Below are 18,305 nucleotides of genomic sequence, written 5' to 3'. Positions count from 1 at the left end.
GATGAGGGGAAAAGATTAACAGATGCAGGAGATAGTTTGGCCTTAGAAAGGAAGGAAGAATTTATGGAAACTGGCTTGAGAGTTTAGTTACATTTCTGAGTGGCCTGATGGAAAAAAGCCCTCATAATTCCTCTCTGCCATTGCCCTACTTCTATATCTACAACTATTTCTAAATGTGCCAAAACTGAGTCTGAAAGACTCAATAACAAAGGGAGATTTTGTGATGTCATCAGCCTCATCATCACTGGAATTTTGAGGCAAGTTCTTAAAGTCATGTACTGTAATGTCAACAATCGCCTATAGTCCTTTCTTTTTCATTTATATGCTATGTTTAATGGTAGGAATAGTACTTTTTACTGATTTTTCACCTGCACAAAAATGCTTACAATCAAAAAGAGGAAGTTGTTTACATCATTAGATGGAAAACTGCAGCTTGCTCACTTTCTGGAATATTCCATCAGCATCATGCTTCTCTTCTTGAAAAATCATGAGACACTGATTTCTGACTTCATTGTAACTCAGGAACTGATATGCTTTATACAATGATACATGAATATACTGTGTACAGGGTTATCTACTTGCCATTAGGTGAGCATTGTTAGATTGTTTGTTACAGCATTGCTTTAAATTGTTTTAAATACTGTTTTTTAATTCTGTAACCCGTCCTGGGACCTTAGGGTGAAGGTTGGCTAATGAATAAATGAATAATCGATGAACCAAGGAATTGAATGCCAGATTGGAAAACAATAAGACTCTTGCCAGAGTAGTACATGCTCTGGTTATCTCCCACTTGGAATACTGCAATGCACTCCACGTGGGGCTACCTTTGAAGGTGACTCAGAAACTACCACTAATCCAGGATGCGGCAGCTAGACTGGTGACTGGGAGCGGCCACCAGGACCATATAATACCATTCCTAAAGGATCTACATTGGCTCCCAGTACGTTTCCAAGCACAATTCAAAGTGCTGGTGCTGACCTTTAAAGCCCTAAATGGCCTTGGCCCACCCACATTGTTCAACTCAGACACTGAGGTCCAGCAGCGCCCTCACTGAGAGAAGTGATGTTATAGGGAACTAGACAGAGGGCCTTCTTGATAGTGATGCCTGCCCTGTTCCACCCTCCCATCAAACGTCCAGGAAATAAACAACTATTGGACTTTTAGAAGACATTTGAAGGAACCCTAAATTTAATGTTTGATGTTTATTGTATTTTTAATATTTTGTTGGAAGCTACCCAGAGTAGCTGGGGCAACCCAGTCAGACGGGTGACTAATAATAATAATAATAATAATTTGCAATGCTGGACATTGGCCTAAAACAATTTGGAGCAATTGTGTTTGTTTTAATAGACTTTTTTTAAAAAAAATTGATGTGGTCTTTGAGGGCATATTTAGGCTTACAGGTCTTTATTGTTTGAAGCAATTTTTTTAATGCATGGAGATGCGACGACTGTTAAATGAAGATAAAATATCAAAAAAATACCCTAATATTTGACTTGCATATAATTTCTGTTATTTGGGGCTGCAACAGTCCACCAGGACTGACATGGGAAACCTGAATCTGGGTGGCCAGATTCAGAATGGAGCTCACAAAACTGTACATATTGAGAATTATGGTTAGGTCTAAAATTTTCAGAGATCCAAGTACTATCAATTTGATCAAAGTGGCTCTTGAATAAACTGATATAACTAAGCTTGTGAATAAGCTTGTGAATAATTCCTCAAGAAGCGAGGATGTCTAAGACATAAGGATATTGGAACAGAGTGGGTTCAGAGGATCCAACCCCCCACAGTAGGTTGCCAGGAATGTATAAGACAAGGAAAGTTCTTAACAATGTTGTTTATTCAATATTCACAGAGAGAGGTTTAGAAATGCAGCCTCTTGGAGTAATGGTGTTGCTCCACCCACCTTCTCTCCTCCTTCCTCCTTCCTCCACAGCACCACCCACCTTACAGTTGTCGCTTAGGGCCACCTGTCTCTGAGCCCTTTGCTCTCCTACTTTTAAGGCTCACTGGGTGTTCTGGGACAAAGGGGGATCTGGAATGCTTTCTAGTGATAACATGATTCAGGTAGGTAGCCGTGTTGGTCTGACGCAGTTGAAATAAATAAAAACCACCCATCTCCTACTATCCTTCTGAGAAAAAACCCACCCCACCCTCCCACTGGTTACTTCGGTTTCAGTGTATTTGAAGAAGTGTGCATGCACACGAAAGCTTATACCCAGAACAAACTTAGTTGGTCTCTAAGGTGCTAGGGACGCATTTAGGGACGCGGGTGGCACTGTGGTCTAAACCACTGAGCCTCTTGGGCTTGCTGATCGGAAGGTCGGAGGTTCAAATTCCTGTGATGGGGTGAGCTCCCGTTGCTCGGTCCCAGCTCCTGCCAACCTTGCAGTTCGAAAGCATGTCAAAGTGCAAGTAGATAAATAGGTGGGAAGGTAAATGGTGTTTCTGTGCGCTGCTCTGGTTTCGCCACATGACCCGGAAAAACTACCTGCGGACAAACGTCGGCTCCCTCGGACAGTAAAGCGAGATGAGCGCTAAGATTAGACTATATTTGCTTTATTTTTAATCTGTATTGCAAAACAGATAAAATGGGGCACTCATCCTGATTTGTTTGTAGAGAGATTACACAATGTTACATCCAGCAAATGTCATCTGACAGTTTCCTGCACATTTAACTGTCTCTTTGCTATCACATAAAGTCTGAATTGTGCATGTATTTGGGTGTGTGTGTGTGTGTTGTTGCACAAGACCTCCAAATCAACTTTAACTGAGCAACCTGAATTTTCCGGTATGTGACTGAACCTCACTGGAAAATAGCAACAAATCGTTAAGTGGCGTAAGTCTAATTCTTAAGAGCTGCGCTGGGACCTTCTCTGGTTCTCAAAGGGCTACATATAAGTGGTAGGAATCCACACATGCATATATAGTTTTAATTCTATTATTATTATTATTATTATTATTTTAAATGATTGTTCCCTCCCCCATTATGTTTTTAACTGTTCTAATTTCCCTGTCAGGGAAAAGGTGTGTGTGTGTGAATAAACATATAAAATAAACATATTGTAACAACAACAACAACACGGCACATCCTTTCTTCACTGGACACGGTAATTCCCTATGCCAATTTCTTTAGATTTCGGCAAACGTGTAATAAACCTCCTAGGACAAAGCAGGCGTCCTTACCTAGCTTTAAAAACAAAACAAAAAACGCAATTTTGCAGGACGCCATGACTCTGCCACAGAATACGGCGACAGATGCGGCGACGACAACCAGCTGCGCCGCTTGGGAGCCGGAAGTCTCCTCAGAAAGCGATCGCGGCCGCGTCCCCTTCGAGCGGAAGCCGCTCCGTGACGCCATTTCCTCGTCGTCGGCGCAAGGTTTGTCTCTAGCTTCCGCTTCCGCTTCCCCTTTCCGTTGCTCGTATTGCTACGTGTCCAACAAGTCGGTGAGTGAGTCTTTAGCGGAGTTGTGTCGTTGGGGGCGCGGGCGGCGGGAGGGAAAGCAGTACAGTAACGGGAGCCCAGAGCCGAGTTGTCGAGCAGCACGTAGCCCCTGGGCATGTGCGAAGTGGCTTTCTTTGGCGCGCCCTCTCAGTCACCGCAGCCGACCCCCTTCTGCCCCTTCCCCTCCCGCAGTGGGGTGGGGGGAGGAGAGGACTTCAAGTCTGGGGCTCCCCCCGCCTCTGCATTTGTTGCTTCCCTTAAAGGAGCTCGTTTGTGAGGTGGGTCTGTTTTCTCCTGCTCAGGTCAAAGTCGGAGGCAGCCGCAGAAAGCAAAGCCAACGAAGGCCTAACAAGCTGCGATCGGGGTTGAAAACACAGAGACGAATTCAAGGTGAATCTAAGCAGCGTCTGCAAAGGGCGGGTGGGGGGAGAAGGCCGGGGAAAGAAAAAGCCGGAGGGAAGGGTGGGATTGCCCCATTTCTGCGTCTGAAAATGCTGTGTGTCTCCCATGCATATATCATGCGACGTTTCATGTATCGCTGCTATGATCTTCTCCCCCATCCCCCCCCAAAAAAACAAAGAGGGTAAGAAAAGTGAGGGCACATCTGATCACGTTACACACATACTGGAAACTTAGGCTCGCTGTGTTTCTAATTAAACATTGGCTAAATATGAGGTTTGATACTAAGCACTTCTGGAGGTTTGTAGCCTAAATCATGAACTGTGCAGTGTTTTTTCTAAACTGTGCAATTGGCTTCAGGACACAGACATGTGTAATAAGGGGGTGGGAGAGGGGTGGAAGTTTAGGGTATTACATTACCACCAGGTTTTTTTTAAATGTCACTGCTCCCCCACTCTCCACTCTGGTCAACTATACTTCCATGTTCTCCCAAATGTTAAAATATATTGTAGATTTGCCTCCTTTTGAGCAAGTGAATATTCCTACACTGAATGAGGGGAAAGTCATGAAGCTTGGGAGCCTCACTGTTGGCTAACCATAATTGATGATGGTGTAAAATGCGTGCATTACTGTTGCACGATAGCTTCATACAAATGAATAAATTCCCTGAGCTCATTATCACTGTGCACTGGTGCGACAAAAAAATATTAAAGGTACATGTTGGAGGTATCTAAAAAGACATTGTAGATGCAGGGGTATATTAGCATTGTTTTAAGTGAACATCAATATAATGTCTGTGGGTTTTTTTACCAGTTAAAAAAAATGCTAACAAAAATTGGGAACTTCCAAGAGCAACTTTATTTGCTTTGTGGTTTGAATTGAAGGCAATTTCCAAGACTGACTTGGAATGATTCCATATGGAAAAAAAATCCTAATAAGTTGGTGTGTGTGTTCTTTTTCTTGCAGGATATCATGGATCAAGTAATGCAGTTTGTGGAACCTAGTCGTCAGTTTGTGAAAGATTCTATCAGGCTTGTTAAACGATGCACAAAGCCAGATAGGAAAGGTAAAGCCACAAAGAAAACACTGAATGAGTTTGTGACATTGCAGAGTAGAATAAAATGTAATAAGTTATTCCTGTAGATGACAAGATGACAATAAACACAAGTTCCTGTGTTTAATATCATATTTTCATTTGTTGGTAAAATATTTAGTAGGTTTTTTAAAGAGGAGACAACAGACAAAAAAACCAAACCATCTAAAATATATAGCTGAGCTCATATGTCTAAGAGCTATGCAACAGTGTGGTGTCTGATAGACGGCTAGAGGCTTTGCTTTTGAATGGGGTGAGGATAGTGATTCTGAGCAAGGGTCTAGAAGTGTGATTGTCATCTTGACACTGATGAGCATATATTATGTTGTAAGAACACAGCATCAGCAAGAATGCCCATCCCCCTGAGCCCAGAGAAGGTCAGTTGCTCTCTGTCATACATCTCTGAGCCTTGGAGTTACTTGGAAAGGAACAAGGCTTTCTTAGTCCTGGTGTGACAGGATAGAGCTCCACTCTCCCTCCCCAACCCATCTCACTCCATGCAGCTGTGTTGGGCCTCTAGCTCAATGTGATGTTGGATAACACCCTGCTCCCTCCCATGTTTGGTGAGGGAAAGTTGTAATGAGCACAGATTGACAAAATTGTAGACCCTGAAAAAATTATTCGGATTGAGTGTATAGTTACAATATGGAATCTGGTTAGAGATCTTAAGCCCATGATGTGGGTGATTATTATGTCTTGCAGACCTCTTCCCTTGACTTTCTCTTCTTCATCTATTTCTTGTGGACCACTCTTCTTTTTTAGGGTCTTTTCCTCCTCCCTTCCTTGCCTAGCTCCTCTGTAACATCAGGGAGCTCAGTCAGCCACTGCAGGAGACTTCAGCACCACAGGATCATTGAATATCTTACAAGATAGAAAATAGTGGCAGCGTAGGCATAAATTCTTGAAGATCTAATAATTACTTGAGGTGCCATCACATGTGGCATACTTAGCCTGTAGAGAAGAGCTTTCCAAACTGTGTGTTGTGACATGTTAAGAGTGTTGGCTGCAGTGCTCCTCCAGGGGCTGGTAAGGGGTTAGTTAATCTCTTGTTTACTAGTCAAAAATAATGCATGTCTAAAAAGTGTGTCACCAACATGAAAAGTTTGGAAAGCTCTGCTCAAGAGGGAGATCCCCCCCCCCAAAAGTTCTGGGCATTCAGTACCACTGTCAATGGTGTGCATAGAATCATGAATCATAGAATTGGAAGGGACTACAAGGGTCATCTAGGCCAACTCCCTGCAATGCACAAATCTTTTGGCCAACATGGGGCTCAAACCTCTAACCCTGAGAGGAATTCTGATAATCCCTGGATCCCCAATTACATTCAGGACCCAATGTGAATCGATATAGAAACTTTACTATTGAAGCCATAGGTCACCACAGTATAAATAAAGCAAGCTGTCATTTTGATGTATTTAGCAAACTAATATAAACACAAAAATGGAAAAATGGGGGGGGGACTTCCTAATTTAATCAATGCATTGTCCTTCTTCAATAAGATATACAGACGTTAAAAATGCAGTGAAACAAAAACACATTCCACTCACCCCTATGTTTTTTTTAAAACCTGGCTTGCATTTTCTTAGCTGCCACATCAATTTTGCTACTGGGTGAAAATGTCTTTGCCTGCAGCAATATACATATTTGGTCCAGGAATCGTTTGACAGACTAAAGGATACAAGGTGGGAATTGTGCTCAGGGTGCTCATATAAGGAGCAGCTTATATGATTGCCATCTTCAAATATCTGAAGGGGTGTTACATGGAAGAGGAAGCAAGCTTGCTTTCTCCTGCATGGGAGGGTAGGACTTAGATTCAAGTTACAAGAAAGGAGATTCCGACTAAACATCAGGAAGAACTTTCTGGTAGTGTGAGCTGTTCGACAGTTGAACAGACTCCCTCAGGAGGTTGTGGACTCTCGTTGCTTAGAGGTTTTTAACAGAGGTTGAATGGCCATCTGTCATGAATGCTTTTAGCTGATATTCCTGCATTGCAGGGGGTTGGACTAGATGACCCTTGATGTCCCTTCCAACTCTACCATTCTATGATTTTATGATTCTAACTTAGTAAGTTATGGGAGACATGGGCCCTTTAACTCTGAAAGTGTAGGCATTTTGTAAGTAGGGGAGGGGGAGGCCAGCAGGTGAAGTCTTCCACCACGTGCTTAGTGAATAGGCAGGGTGGTGATGGTCACACACTTCTATTTTATTTTTATTAATTTTTTATTCAATTTTCTTTTTCTATCATTACATACATTTTATATCCATAACATTTATATTACATTCCCTCTTCCCTCCCCTCCTGGGCTTCCCCCAACTTCCACTTCTGGTTTTTTTCCCCCTTATTATACACTGCTGTTTCTTAAGAGATACACTATATTGTTTCTTTATCTTCTACATATTCTTTGTTAGTAAAGGTGTGAGTGTTTATTTAAATCCTGCCATCAAGTCAATAGTCTTCCTTTGTTTCTGCAAATATACTATAAATGGTTCCCATTCTCTTTCAAAATCACTATTGTCTTTCCCCCCTGAAGTCTGTCCGTCAGTTTTGCCAATTCTACATAGTTCATTAGTTTTTCTTGCCATTGTTCTTTGGTTGGCATTTCTCCAGTCTTCCAATTTTGTGCTATCAGAATTCTTGCCGCTGTAGTAGCATACATGAATAGCGTCCTCTTCTCTTTCGGTATATCTTGGCCTAAAATACCTAGCAAAAGAAGCTTCTGGTTGTTTAACAAATGTTATTTTCAACATTTTCTTCAGTTCATTATACTGTATATCATTTCCCAGTACATTTTTACCTTTTTACAATCCCACCACATAAGATAAAACGTACCTTCGGCCTCACATCTCCAACATTCTTTCTTTTCATTTTTATACATTTTTGCCAATTTAACTGGTGATATATACCATCTATACATCATCTTCATATAAGTCTCTCTCAATAATATACAATCCATAAATTTCAAATTTACTTTCCACAATTTTATCCAGTCTTCAAATTGTATATTGTGACCTACTGGTATGTTTTGTGCCCATTTAATCATTACTGATTTTACTTCTTCATCTTTAGTTTCCCAGTCCAAAAGGATGTTATATGCCTTTTTTAGTAGTTTCGAATTTTCTTCTATCACTTCCTTTTGGAATTTGGAAACTGAATATGAAAAGCCTTTCTTATTGTCCTCTTTAAGGATATCCTTTAGCTGTCTATGGTGCAACCAACTTTGGAGATGTTCTTTTATTTCTTCATATTCCTTCAGTTTTAGTTTCCCCTCCTGTTCAACCAGTAGTTCTCTATATGTTGGTCATTCTCCCTTTCCCCGCAATGTTTTAAGTGACAATGCTTCAAATAGTCTTTGTATTTTCCCCACACTTTGAGCAATGATCTCCTTATTATATGATTATGGAACCCTTTGTTTATTTTTGCTTTTCCATACCATAGATAAGAATGCCATCCAAACCTGTTATCATGTCCTTCCAGTTCCGTTATTTCCTCCCTTTCTAACTTGATCCAATCACGGATCCATATTAGGGATGCAGCTTCATAGTACAATTTTAAGTCTGGAAGTGAAAAGCTGCCTCTTTCTTTCACATCTGTTAGTATCTTTTTTTTTATCCTTGGCTTTCCCCCATTCCAGACAAATCTTGAAATCACTCTTTGCCATTCTTTGAAGCAGGGATTCCCCGTTATTACTGGAATAGTTTTGGAAGAGAAATAACATCTTTGGAAGTACATTCATTTTTATAGTTGCAATTCTTCCCATTAGAGATTCATCCTATTCCATATTTCCATATTTCTTTTAATTTCATGCAATTTTTTTCATAATTGTCTTTAAAAATATTTATATTTTTTGTTGTTATTCATATTCATACTCCTAGATACTTTACTTTTTATATGCTTCTATCCCTACCATCTCTATTATTTCTTTGCTTTCAGGTTCTTTAATGTTTTTAATAGCAATTTATTTTTGCTTTTATTTAATTTAAATCCTGCCACTTGACCAAACTCTTGCATTATATTCACTTTTATTTCCAAACTAGCTGGCCCTGCCACGCATTGCCGTGGCTAATCCCTGTGACTGCCACCACCCTGTGTCGATCCATGATGTATCCCACCCCTCCTCCCCCCACCCCCTGGGTTTTCCCTGTGATTCCCCCCCCAACCTGTCCCGTTGCATGACGTATCACACCCCCTCTCCCCCCCCCAGGTCATCCCTGTGACTGGCCCCACTGTGTCCTGACCTATCCTCCCTTCTTCCCACCAACCCCCCCCCCCAGGCGAGTCAGTACCTCCATTCAGCCTAGTATGTAAAGGCTTCGGCCTAGTATGTAACCAGCAGCTGAGGTGCTGTTGAGAGGGAAGGTTCTATAGGTGTAGTACCAGTGTAGCCGCCGCTAGAGGGCGCTGGCTTGCAACCTGGTTCTTTTCCCAAAATGCACTTTTGTCTGATTTGTGAGTGGTTTTTGGTGCTTTACCTGGTCCAGGTATGGGCTTGCTCTCACATTCACATGCGACATTGTATCAAAATTTGAGCGCAATCGGTCAAGCGGTTTTGGTGAAACATGGATACTAACTGACATGGCTAGTTTACATTTTTATATATATAGATAACTATATAATAATAACCAGATTTAAATCAGAAAAACTTCATAGTCTCCTTGTTCAAGTATTTCTGGCTAAATATAAAAACACACTTGGTTGTAATTATTCAAAATTCATTTAAGAGTACATTTTTTAAAAATACATTTTTTTAAAATTCCAGAATTCCAGAAGATTGCTATGGCAACAGCAATAGGATTTGCAATAATGGGATTTATTGGTTTCTTTGTAAAACTGATCCATATTCCAATCAACAACATCATTGTGTAAGTACATGCATCATAATTGGTATTGCTGGTTTAAACAACAACTTGTGAGCAATGTCCTAAAATTGGATTTTTGTGCACTCTGCTGTGATCTCTGGCTCTCATGGTGTCGTCTTTAGAATCCTGTATGCACTGACATACTTAAATAATCTTTGAATCTGCACTCTGTATTCCCTCGGCCTGAAAGTGGAGATGAGCGCCCTGCTCCAACTGGACTCAACCACCCAAGGGTCCTTTAACCCTTTTACCTTATTTATTTAAAGTATAGGCAGGCTACTTTTCTATTGCTTACAGAAGAGAAAGGCATGCTGGTTAAAAACAAATAGGATGATACACTTTAAATAAAGATTTTTTGATTTTTTTTTAAAAAGGGGGGACATTACTAGATTTTTTGATTTTTTTTTTAAAAAAGGGGGGGACATTACTTTAAAAACAAAACAGTAAAATGCTATTAAGTGCCTCTGTGGTTACGTTGTCTTTTTTTCTTGTCTTTTTTTTACAGAGGTGGCTGAATGCATCAAGAAGACATGTAACTTGATTTTGCTTGTGGTAACAAAAGAGAACATTCTGGCCTTTCTGGCATAATCTTCCTAAATCATCTTTTGCTACTTGTTATAAACATATTTTAAAGTAAAACTGGTGTGGCTTCTTAGTTGGTTAATGTAAGCACGTGTAGGCCAATGTCAGTCACTGACTTAAGGCTTTATGCTTAGTAAACTGAATGATGTAACCTTTGAGGTCAAATCTGGTTTTATGAAATATTCAATCTCTTCAGTGTCTGGGGGGAGCATCAATAGTTGAATAAACTGAGCAGCACATAACAAGTCTGATATTTAAATATAAAGGTAAAGGGACCCCTGACCATTAGGTCCAGTCGTGACCGACTCTGGGGTTGCGCGCTCATCTCGCATTATTGGCCGAGGGAGCCGGCGTATAGCTTCCAGGTCATGTGGCCAGCATGACAAAGCCGCTTCTGGCAAACCAGAGCAGCACATGGAAACGCCGTTTACCTTCCCGCTGTAGCGGTTCCTATTTATCTACTTGCATTTTGACGTGCTTTCGAACTGTATATAGCCTTTATTAAATGCAAGAATTTAAATTAGGCCGTCTTCCCTTTTAAAAACAGACTGTTCATTTAAACTTTGGCAATTATAATTCTTTTAGCTCAATAATTGTTTTTGTTTCTTATAGATTATTGTAATTAATAGGGAGGCACCCCACATCCCACACTTTTATTTATTTATTATTACGGTCGAGGACCAGCTCTTAGAAGTACAATAAAATAAAAATAAAACGGATCCCTTTGAAAAACAGTTTCCGGGAGCATAACATATAAAAGTTGCTTTGAACAAGATTTAAAAGAAAATTATTAATTATATAACAGTGCTAAAAGTTTAACCCTTAAAATAGTGGCTGCAGAAAGCTGAGCCTAGTTCGCTTGGGGTGCCATTGAGGGAAAAATCAGACGGGCTGGGAAGAAAGTCTGTGTCTGCATATTTGGGCACAGAATCTGGCGACCGCCCTGGTTGTTTTCAGGTCTTTGCCTAGCAAGAGCAGGTTGTATAATTGCTTTTCCGGGAGGCTTGCTAAGCCCACCAGTATGGGGTCCAGGATCTCCCTTCGAGCTTCTTCATAGAGGGGGCATCTGAAGAACAAATGCTCAGGGCTCCCTACTTCCCCCAATGGGCATACGCAGAGTCTTTGGGCGTATGGGATTTTTTTGTAAAGCCCCTCCAGCACAGGCGTGGGCAATGCCGCGCTTCTGGCAAGTGTAAAAGCCCTTCTTGTGTTTTTTGACAGGAGAAAGGAGAGGTAAGGTGCCGGGGCGGCTATGTATCTCTCGATTTCTCCAGTTCTGTATTCAGGGCATCTTGAGCAGTCCTGTTATCTTTCAATATCAATGAGTCGTCTGAATCCCACACATTTTCATTGTGTGCCTGCCTCTCCCCATCCCCTTTTAATACAAGCAAAAGTGCTCCCTGGAGCCCGTGATGTATGCATTCAAGCTGTCATCAGTGAGCATCCATTTGTATTTGGCTCCTGACACACACTATGGGCTAAATATAGATGAATGCAACAGAGGTTGCATGCATGGTTATTATATTATCATGGCAACTTATTTTGTGGGTTTTGGCTTGGGGTGCGCACTACTTGTTCCAGCCCACTGGCAAGTTGAATGTTTGTGTTCTGCTGAAGAGAGCTATCAAATTTTCAGAACACAGTTATACAGTGTTCTATTCTGTAAGTTTTTATATCATCAAGTGATATAAATATCACATTATCAGCCCTTCCAATCTTAAAAAAAATCCTTTGCACAGTATATATAAAAACACATCAATGCTCAGAATTCTAAAAAAAAGCTTACAATACAGCATTGCTCAAATAGCAAAAAACTAAAATCCCTGGCATTCTATAGATTGAAGCTGCATACCAGGTAATGCATGAAATCTAGATTTAGATAGTGCAGTGACATTTTCCCAGGAAGCATTGCTTTAAGGCTTGGGCTGAACAAAAATAGCTGCTGAGAGTTTATGCACATCGTTTATCTTTGATGCCCATTGTCCAAAGCAAAGGTTTGTCTGTTTCAATGGTCACAACTCCAGACTCATCATAAGTGTTTGAAGTGCTGACGAGTGTCCCAAACTTTAGAATGCTTCTATCTGTAAGCAATGAAAAAGAAGGGTTAGCACAAGAGTTCCTGAAATTGGAACGAACACAAAAATGGGGATAAAGGCAGTAGAATTGGTGCAGTGTAAGCATGACCTTGAAGATGTTTATTCAGGCTCTCAAAGTTCAATGGAATTTACTCCTACATAAATGGGACATAGAAGTCTACAGCTATGATGGCATGATAATAAAAGCTCCCCACAGCCCCCTGAAAGTATAGAAGTGTGTCTGATCAGTTCTGCAAACACATGGTGGCACTTTGATTGTCAATGACTTCCTCCAAGGAGTCCCAGGCACTAGTTTTTGGAGTGGTGAAAACATGCTGTTACGATAGGTTTCCCTATCTACCCATGTGAACTTCATTTTTAGGGGGGGCAGTTCTTAGCCCATCTAAAGTCTAGCATAATAGTGGCACCATGTGTCAGTGTGTCTGGCTATGGGCAGGATTCCTGCATTGCAGAGGGCTGGACTAGATGACCCCTGGGGATCCCTTCCAACTCTACAATTCCATGATTCTTCTGTTTGCCCTGAGATAATTAGCCACATAAATTACAGCAGGGATAGGCAACTGGCATTTCAAGTGATGAATCGGACCCCCAAGGCTCCCAATCCAAGCCTCCAGCATGGCTCCCTGTACATCACCAGTACATTGGATGGAGGTTTTGGCAAAGTCGTCTCCTTTACAGAAGTTGGAAAGGACTTTGGAGGTAATCTCTAACCCACTCCTTGCTCAATGTAGGTACAACATCCCTGACAAATGGGTCTCTGCTTCAATGCTTTCAGCAACTCCCTGACAGTGTTTCATTGCCAAGCGGCTTTTACTGTTAGGAAATTTATCCCAATGCCTCACAGAAGTCTGCTTTCATGCAGTTTCTACCCACTGGGTTCAGTGTTCGCCCCTGGAGCAGCAGATAACTAGTCTCAATCTTCTGCCTGGCACCGAAATGTAGGCAAAGCATCTTCCCACTTTCAGAGCAAGAAGTAAATAGGTCTGCTAGAGGCCGAGTGAGCAGCAACTAAAGTGGGTCAAGAGGGCTCCATCTGTGGCTGCTGTCCCTGGGGATGAGAGGAAAGGTTAAAAAGCCTTTGCTTTCACCTACTTCATGTGGGAGTGAAGCGACAAAAGGACAAAGGCAATCAGTGCAATAAAACGACATAAGATTTTTGTACTGGTGGGCTTTGTCCTTTTGTTGTTTTTCTGTTGTGTAGTGCAATCTAGCTTTATGTGGAAGTGGGTCGGTGCAGTCAGTGTCGCTGGCCCTTCAATCCTACTCAATTCAAAAGACTGTCCATCCTAAAAAATAGTTGCTAACCAGAGGACAAGGGTCTATAAAAATATGCTGCAAGATCTTGTTAGCCCCATTACTCTTTGTGTCCTATTAAATAGCATTTTATTTCCTTGACATTTCTTGTAAAAGTGGTGGAGGAAAAGGTTGCCTCCTCCTAGCATGGAGGCATGTAGGGTAACTATTTGAGGCTGGACCTCTTTTAAGTGGAACTCGTTATGTAACCAATTAAAGGATAATACTATGGACTACTGACTTAACACACTTCCCTGGATATCTTCCAGGGAAGGAGATGAGTAGGAGATGAGACATATTTATAAGAGTAACAAACCTTTCAGCGTGGTAAGGGACACCAGTTAATTTTTTTATGTGTTGTTGGTTATACATAATATAAAAAGGCTTTGCTCTACAGAGCTTTAAGAACATATGTGCCTATATCTGAAAAATAGGAAAAAGGGAATGATGTGGAATGGACATTGTGGAGCGGGGAAACGGGGGTTTAGTGATAGGAAGTAAGGGGGAGGCTGATTAGTGTGGTAAAAAGAGTGCAAGAAAGCGAGGGAAAGCAGATTATAAATACACGTGATGTGAGTGTGAGGCTGATGAATTCTGGTGGGAAAGAGGTATAGATTGAGGGATGACATGCCTACCCTTGTCCTTCACCTAGAATTCTGCCCATTGGTCATAGGGACCCTTCTGCCCACAGGTCCTCCATTGCTTACTGAACTAATTGCCCCACCATACAGGCTCAAATCCAGCCCAATACAGTGCTTTCTTTCGGTTCCTGACCATGAGCTGTTGCGCTGCAGTCTTCCGTCAACCAGTTGAAAGTGTCTGCATGGTGCCGTTTAGAGTCATCTACATAAACTACACGTTTAAGTTAGCCTAAGTGTTAATGCCTGACGTGGGGCAATGTCTGGAAGGAATGGTTACAGTTGATTCTAAATATCTACTTTAGGTGGGGCATCCAAACAATAGCTTCTGCAGCATCCTCTCGCTATGGCTAAGATTCATAGTTTCCTGCAGCAATAGCTCTTAGTGAACAGTAGGTGGCGCCTTTCATCTTTCCCTCCAAGCAGTTTTTCTTCCGCAAGGGCAGTTTACTGAAACACTACAAGAAATAACCGCTGCTATCAATTCATATAATTCATGTAAACAAGTGTTTTCATGCTCAGCAACACATGTCTAAGTACCTGTAACATGTGAGCACGTTTTAAAGCCAGGCAACCAGCCAACCAGCTAGGATTAAGCAGAGGTAGCAAGGCTTACCAGTGAAAAAAAATGGTTTGTCAATATTTTTGGCACAGAGCTGTTTGGTGGTGATGCTTTGTGTCAGCAACAGGGAATCTGTGGTTCTCAGATGCAGCCTCACCATCCTTGGCTGTTGGCCATGCTCCCCCAACCTCAGGAGGGCCATAGTTTCCCACCCTTGTTTCACAAGGTGTGTGGCAGCACAATATCAACTCTTGAGTAGTTTAACTGGATAAATTAATAATGTTTGGGATTTGTATTAAAACCTTCAGCGTGCTCAAAGCATTCTGCATACATTATCTAACAAATTCTTACGACCCCCCCGTAAAATAGGATACTTTTTGTTTGTGTCAAGTGGCCCAGCAAGTTCACTACCAGTGCCACATTTGAACTGGGTACTTAATTGCTCACACTGCTAGCAATGAAAATGAAATGGTAGTTTACAAAAAAAGTAAAGAAACAAAAGCCCTTCATGCGTTCAGAGTATGTGAGGAGGGGGAGAAAGGCCCGCTGTGCTTGCACCATTTGGAGTATCTTTGGGTTTAGCTGTCCCAAATTACTGGTTTCCATGGATCACTAGAGATTTATTATTTAGAATACCATGTTTACAATCTTCTACAAAATTTCTAGCCTACATGGTTGGAGAGGTTGTGAAAATATGCCTCAATTAGAACACGCTTACACCTTTTGAGCAATGCTTCTCAAAAAAGGCCATGGTGGCTACATATTACACGACATGGCTGAATTTACAGCAAAAGCACATTACTGATTCCAACATACCATATGAGTTCAACAAGGGGCAAATGAAAAGGGAGGAAGTCATGATGCCAAGTCTACTGGTGTGAACAGGACTGCTAGGTGATTTGGGAAGAGAGCTGTGCTGGCATGAATCCATTTTTTTTTAAAAAAAACAATAGAGGTAGGAAAGAAACATGAAATCTACATGTGCTAAAAGCATGCCCTCCCAACATTTCTCTGGTGAAAATAGGGACACCCTAAAGAAAAGTGGGACATTCCAGGATCAAATCAGAAACAGGAAAAGCTTCTCTAAATCAGGGACATCCCTGGAAAATAGGGACACTTGGAGGGTCTGTAAGAGTCCTTCCTGAGCTGGAGTACCAACTGCAAAACTTGTTTTTGTATGCTCCCTGAAGTCAAAAACAACAACCTTCCTGTGGATAGAAAGCAAGGCTATCAGGAAAAAGGCTAAGGTAGAACTTTTCTGCCTGATGTACTAGTTTTCAACATGAAGTGGTGTTTTTTTTAATTTTAAAAAAACCTGGGGTAATTGTAAAAAAGGGATCCTTCATTTACAATCTGAATAAAAAATAACCCATTATTGAAAGTTTTTCATATTTCAACATGTATATGTGCACGCTGACTGCAAAATAACTTGTGATGTTCACAAAAGTATATCCCAAACTGAACACTAAATAACAGAAACCAACAATCAAAGGAATGAATGAACGAATGAGGAAAAGATGTATCGTATTCTTCGCTCCATAGGACCCACCTGACCATAGGACACACCTAGTTTTTAAAGGAGAATTGTCCTAGGCATAGCAGCCAACTCCTAGAGGCCTAGGTGCCTTTGCCCCCCCCCTTAAATATTTGAGGAAGCTTTTTTTTTGCAAATGGGAAAAGCCCCATGGGGTCAGCTCAGAGCTGTGCATCTTTCTTGCAAAGGGGGAAAGCTCCATTTTTAAATGATCAGCTCAAAGTTACTGAGTTTCCTTGCAAAGGGAAAAAATCCTGTTTTTATGGGTTCAACTCACAGTTCTGCAGCTTCACTAGGAAAGGAAAGGGACCCATTTCTAGTTTCCAGACAGATAATCTAATCAGCCAGTCACATGTCTCCCTCTGAAGACAACAATTGAGGTCTAGACAAGGGGCCCAGAGGGGCCGGGAAGGGAGCTAGCTCCCTTATCTCCCTCCCCGATCTATTGCAATCAGTTGCTGAGCGGGTTCCTTTCAACGTGCTCATTCCCTCTTGTTAGCCTTTAGCTCTTTCTAAAAAGAAAAAAGAAATTTGGCAATTCGGCTCCAGGGACCACGCATTCACTCCATAAGACGCACAGACATTTCCTCTTACTTTTTAGGAGGAAAAAAGTGCGTCTTATGGAGCGAAAAATATGGTAAACACCACCATTGTATTATACATTTATAAAGGTAAAGGTAAAGGGGCCCCTGACCATCAGGTCCAGTCGTGTCTGACTCTGGGGTTGTGGCGCTCATCTCGCTCTATAGGCCGAGGGAGCCGGCGTTTGTCCACAGACAGCATGGCGAACCAGAGCAGCACACGGAAACGCCGTTTACCTTCCCGCTCTAGCAGTTCCTATTTATCTACTTGCATTTTGATGTGCTTTCGAACTGCTAGGTGGGCAGGAGCTGGGACCAAGCAACGGGAGCTCACCCCGTCACAGGGATTCGAACCGCCGACCTTCTGATCAGCAAGTCCTAGGCTCAGTAGTTTAACCCACAGCGCCACCTAGGTATAGAAAGCATAAAACATTTCAGTAAGTAAATCAATGGAGATGGAGATTGTGAAAATAATTGTTTTGGTAACAAATAATTTCTGAAATAATTTCTGAGCACCCGGAGGCTTAACTCCTCCCATATGAACTGCTGTATACTGTATACATGCTAATGAATATATTCTTCCCCCGAAAACCGGTCAACCGGCTGATCAAAGAAAAAGATTCAATGGAGTTGAATGCAAGTTGTGGGTTAGTAGAAATGATTTGTTTTACAATTGTCATGTGATTTCAATGACCACATCTCTTGTGGTGAACAACTAAAAAGAAAACAAAATGAAGCAATTTTTAAGGAAGAATGGAACCTGTTCCCCACTCCTGCCACACAGTGGTGAACTAGTACAGAAGCCTGTAGTTCTGAAGACTCTTGTCTTCAGTATTATGCTGAATGACCTCAGAGCACACAACCTCACACTGTTCTAAGGTTCAGTTCTCCCTTAAGTTGTCTACCGTACTTCCTGTGCACACAAAAGGTCAAAACTCTGGTTGTTTCCATTACTGAATAAATAGGTAGAAGAGCCTGTACAAGTCTGGACATTTGGAATATCTGAAATTATTAATAATTAATTAAAAGCTTTTAGTAAAATGAACACAACTTCCATCTTTTCCCATGAGGGAACTCAGGCATTATAAAATGTCAGAAAATGACGATCAATAAGCTGAAACACGCGTAAAGTGAAAATATTGAATTACAATTTTTTGCTTGCCTATTTCAGTTTACTCGGAGAGTCCTCATGAAAGGAGCAAAATCTGCATTTAAATAGG

The 18,305-nt window shown here is 41.4% G+C and overlaps 2 protein-coding genes across 6 annotated transcripts in view; one reads left to right on the top strand and one right to left on the bottom strand.

Annotated features, from left to right (window-relative positions):
• Nucleotides 1–3,334: 3,334 nt before the first annotated feature.
• SEC61G (SEC61 translocon subunit gamma) lies at nucleotides 3,335–10,438 on the top strand. The gene is made up of 5 exons (XM_035101369.2): nucleotides 3,335–3,452; nucleotides 3,753–3,840; nucleotides 4,816–4,915; nucleotides 9,700–9,802; nucleotides 10,305–10,438. Exons 3-5 carry the CDS (start codon nucleotides 4,822–4,824, stop codon nucleotides 10,312–10,314), a joined length of 207 nt encoding a protein of 68 aa, XP_034957260.1. The 5' UTR covers nucleotides 3,335–3,452; nucleotides 3,753–3,840; nucleotides 4,816–4,821; the 3' UTR covers nucleotides 10,315–10,438.
• Nucleotides 10,128–18,305, bottom strand: part of TPK1 (thiamin pyrophosphokinase 1) — a 207,881-nt gene continuing 199,703 nt past the window's right edge. For 4 of the 5 annotated variants that reach the window (XM_060280546.1, XM_060280544.1, XM_035101363.2 and 1 more), the window contains one exon: nucleotides 10,128–12,462. In XM_060280546.1, the coding sequence (XP_060136529.1) occupies nucleotides 12,332–12,462 (131 nt within the window). In that variant the 3' untranslated portion in view covers nucleotides 10,128–12,331. Of the gene's footprint in view, nucleotides 12,463–17,419; nucleotides 17,495–18,305 lie in introns of all 5 variants that reach the window. The other variant, XR_009558356.1, reaches the window with a different exon arrangement.

This window comes from Zootoca vivipara, chromosome 12, assembly GCF_963506605.1.
Source record: "Zootoca vivipara chromosome 12, rZooViv1.1, whole genome shotgun sequence".
Taxonomy (NCBI): domain Eukaryota; kingdom Metazoa; phylum Chordata; class Lepidosauria; order Squamata; family Lacertidae; genus Zootoca; species Zootoca vivipara.
This window is presented reverse-complemented; position numbering and strand designations above follow the sequence as displayed.

Excerpts from the sequence above, each read along its gene's own strand:
- SEC61G (XM_035101369.2), top strand. The coding sequence starts at position 4,822 with ATGGATCAAGTAATGCAGTTTGTGGAACCTAGTCGTCAGTTTGTGAAA. Across the intron at positions 4,916-9,699 it reads CACAAAGCCAGATAGGAAAG|AATTCCAGAAGATTGCTATG; the intron begins GTAAAGCCACAA and ends TTAAAATTCCAG.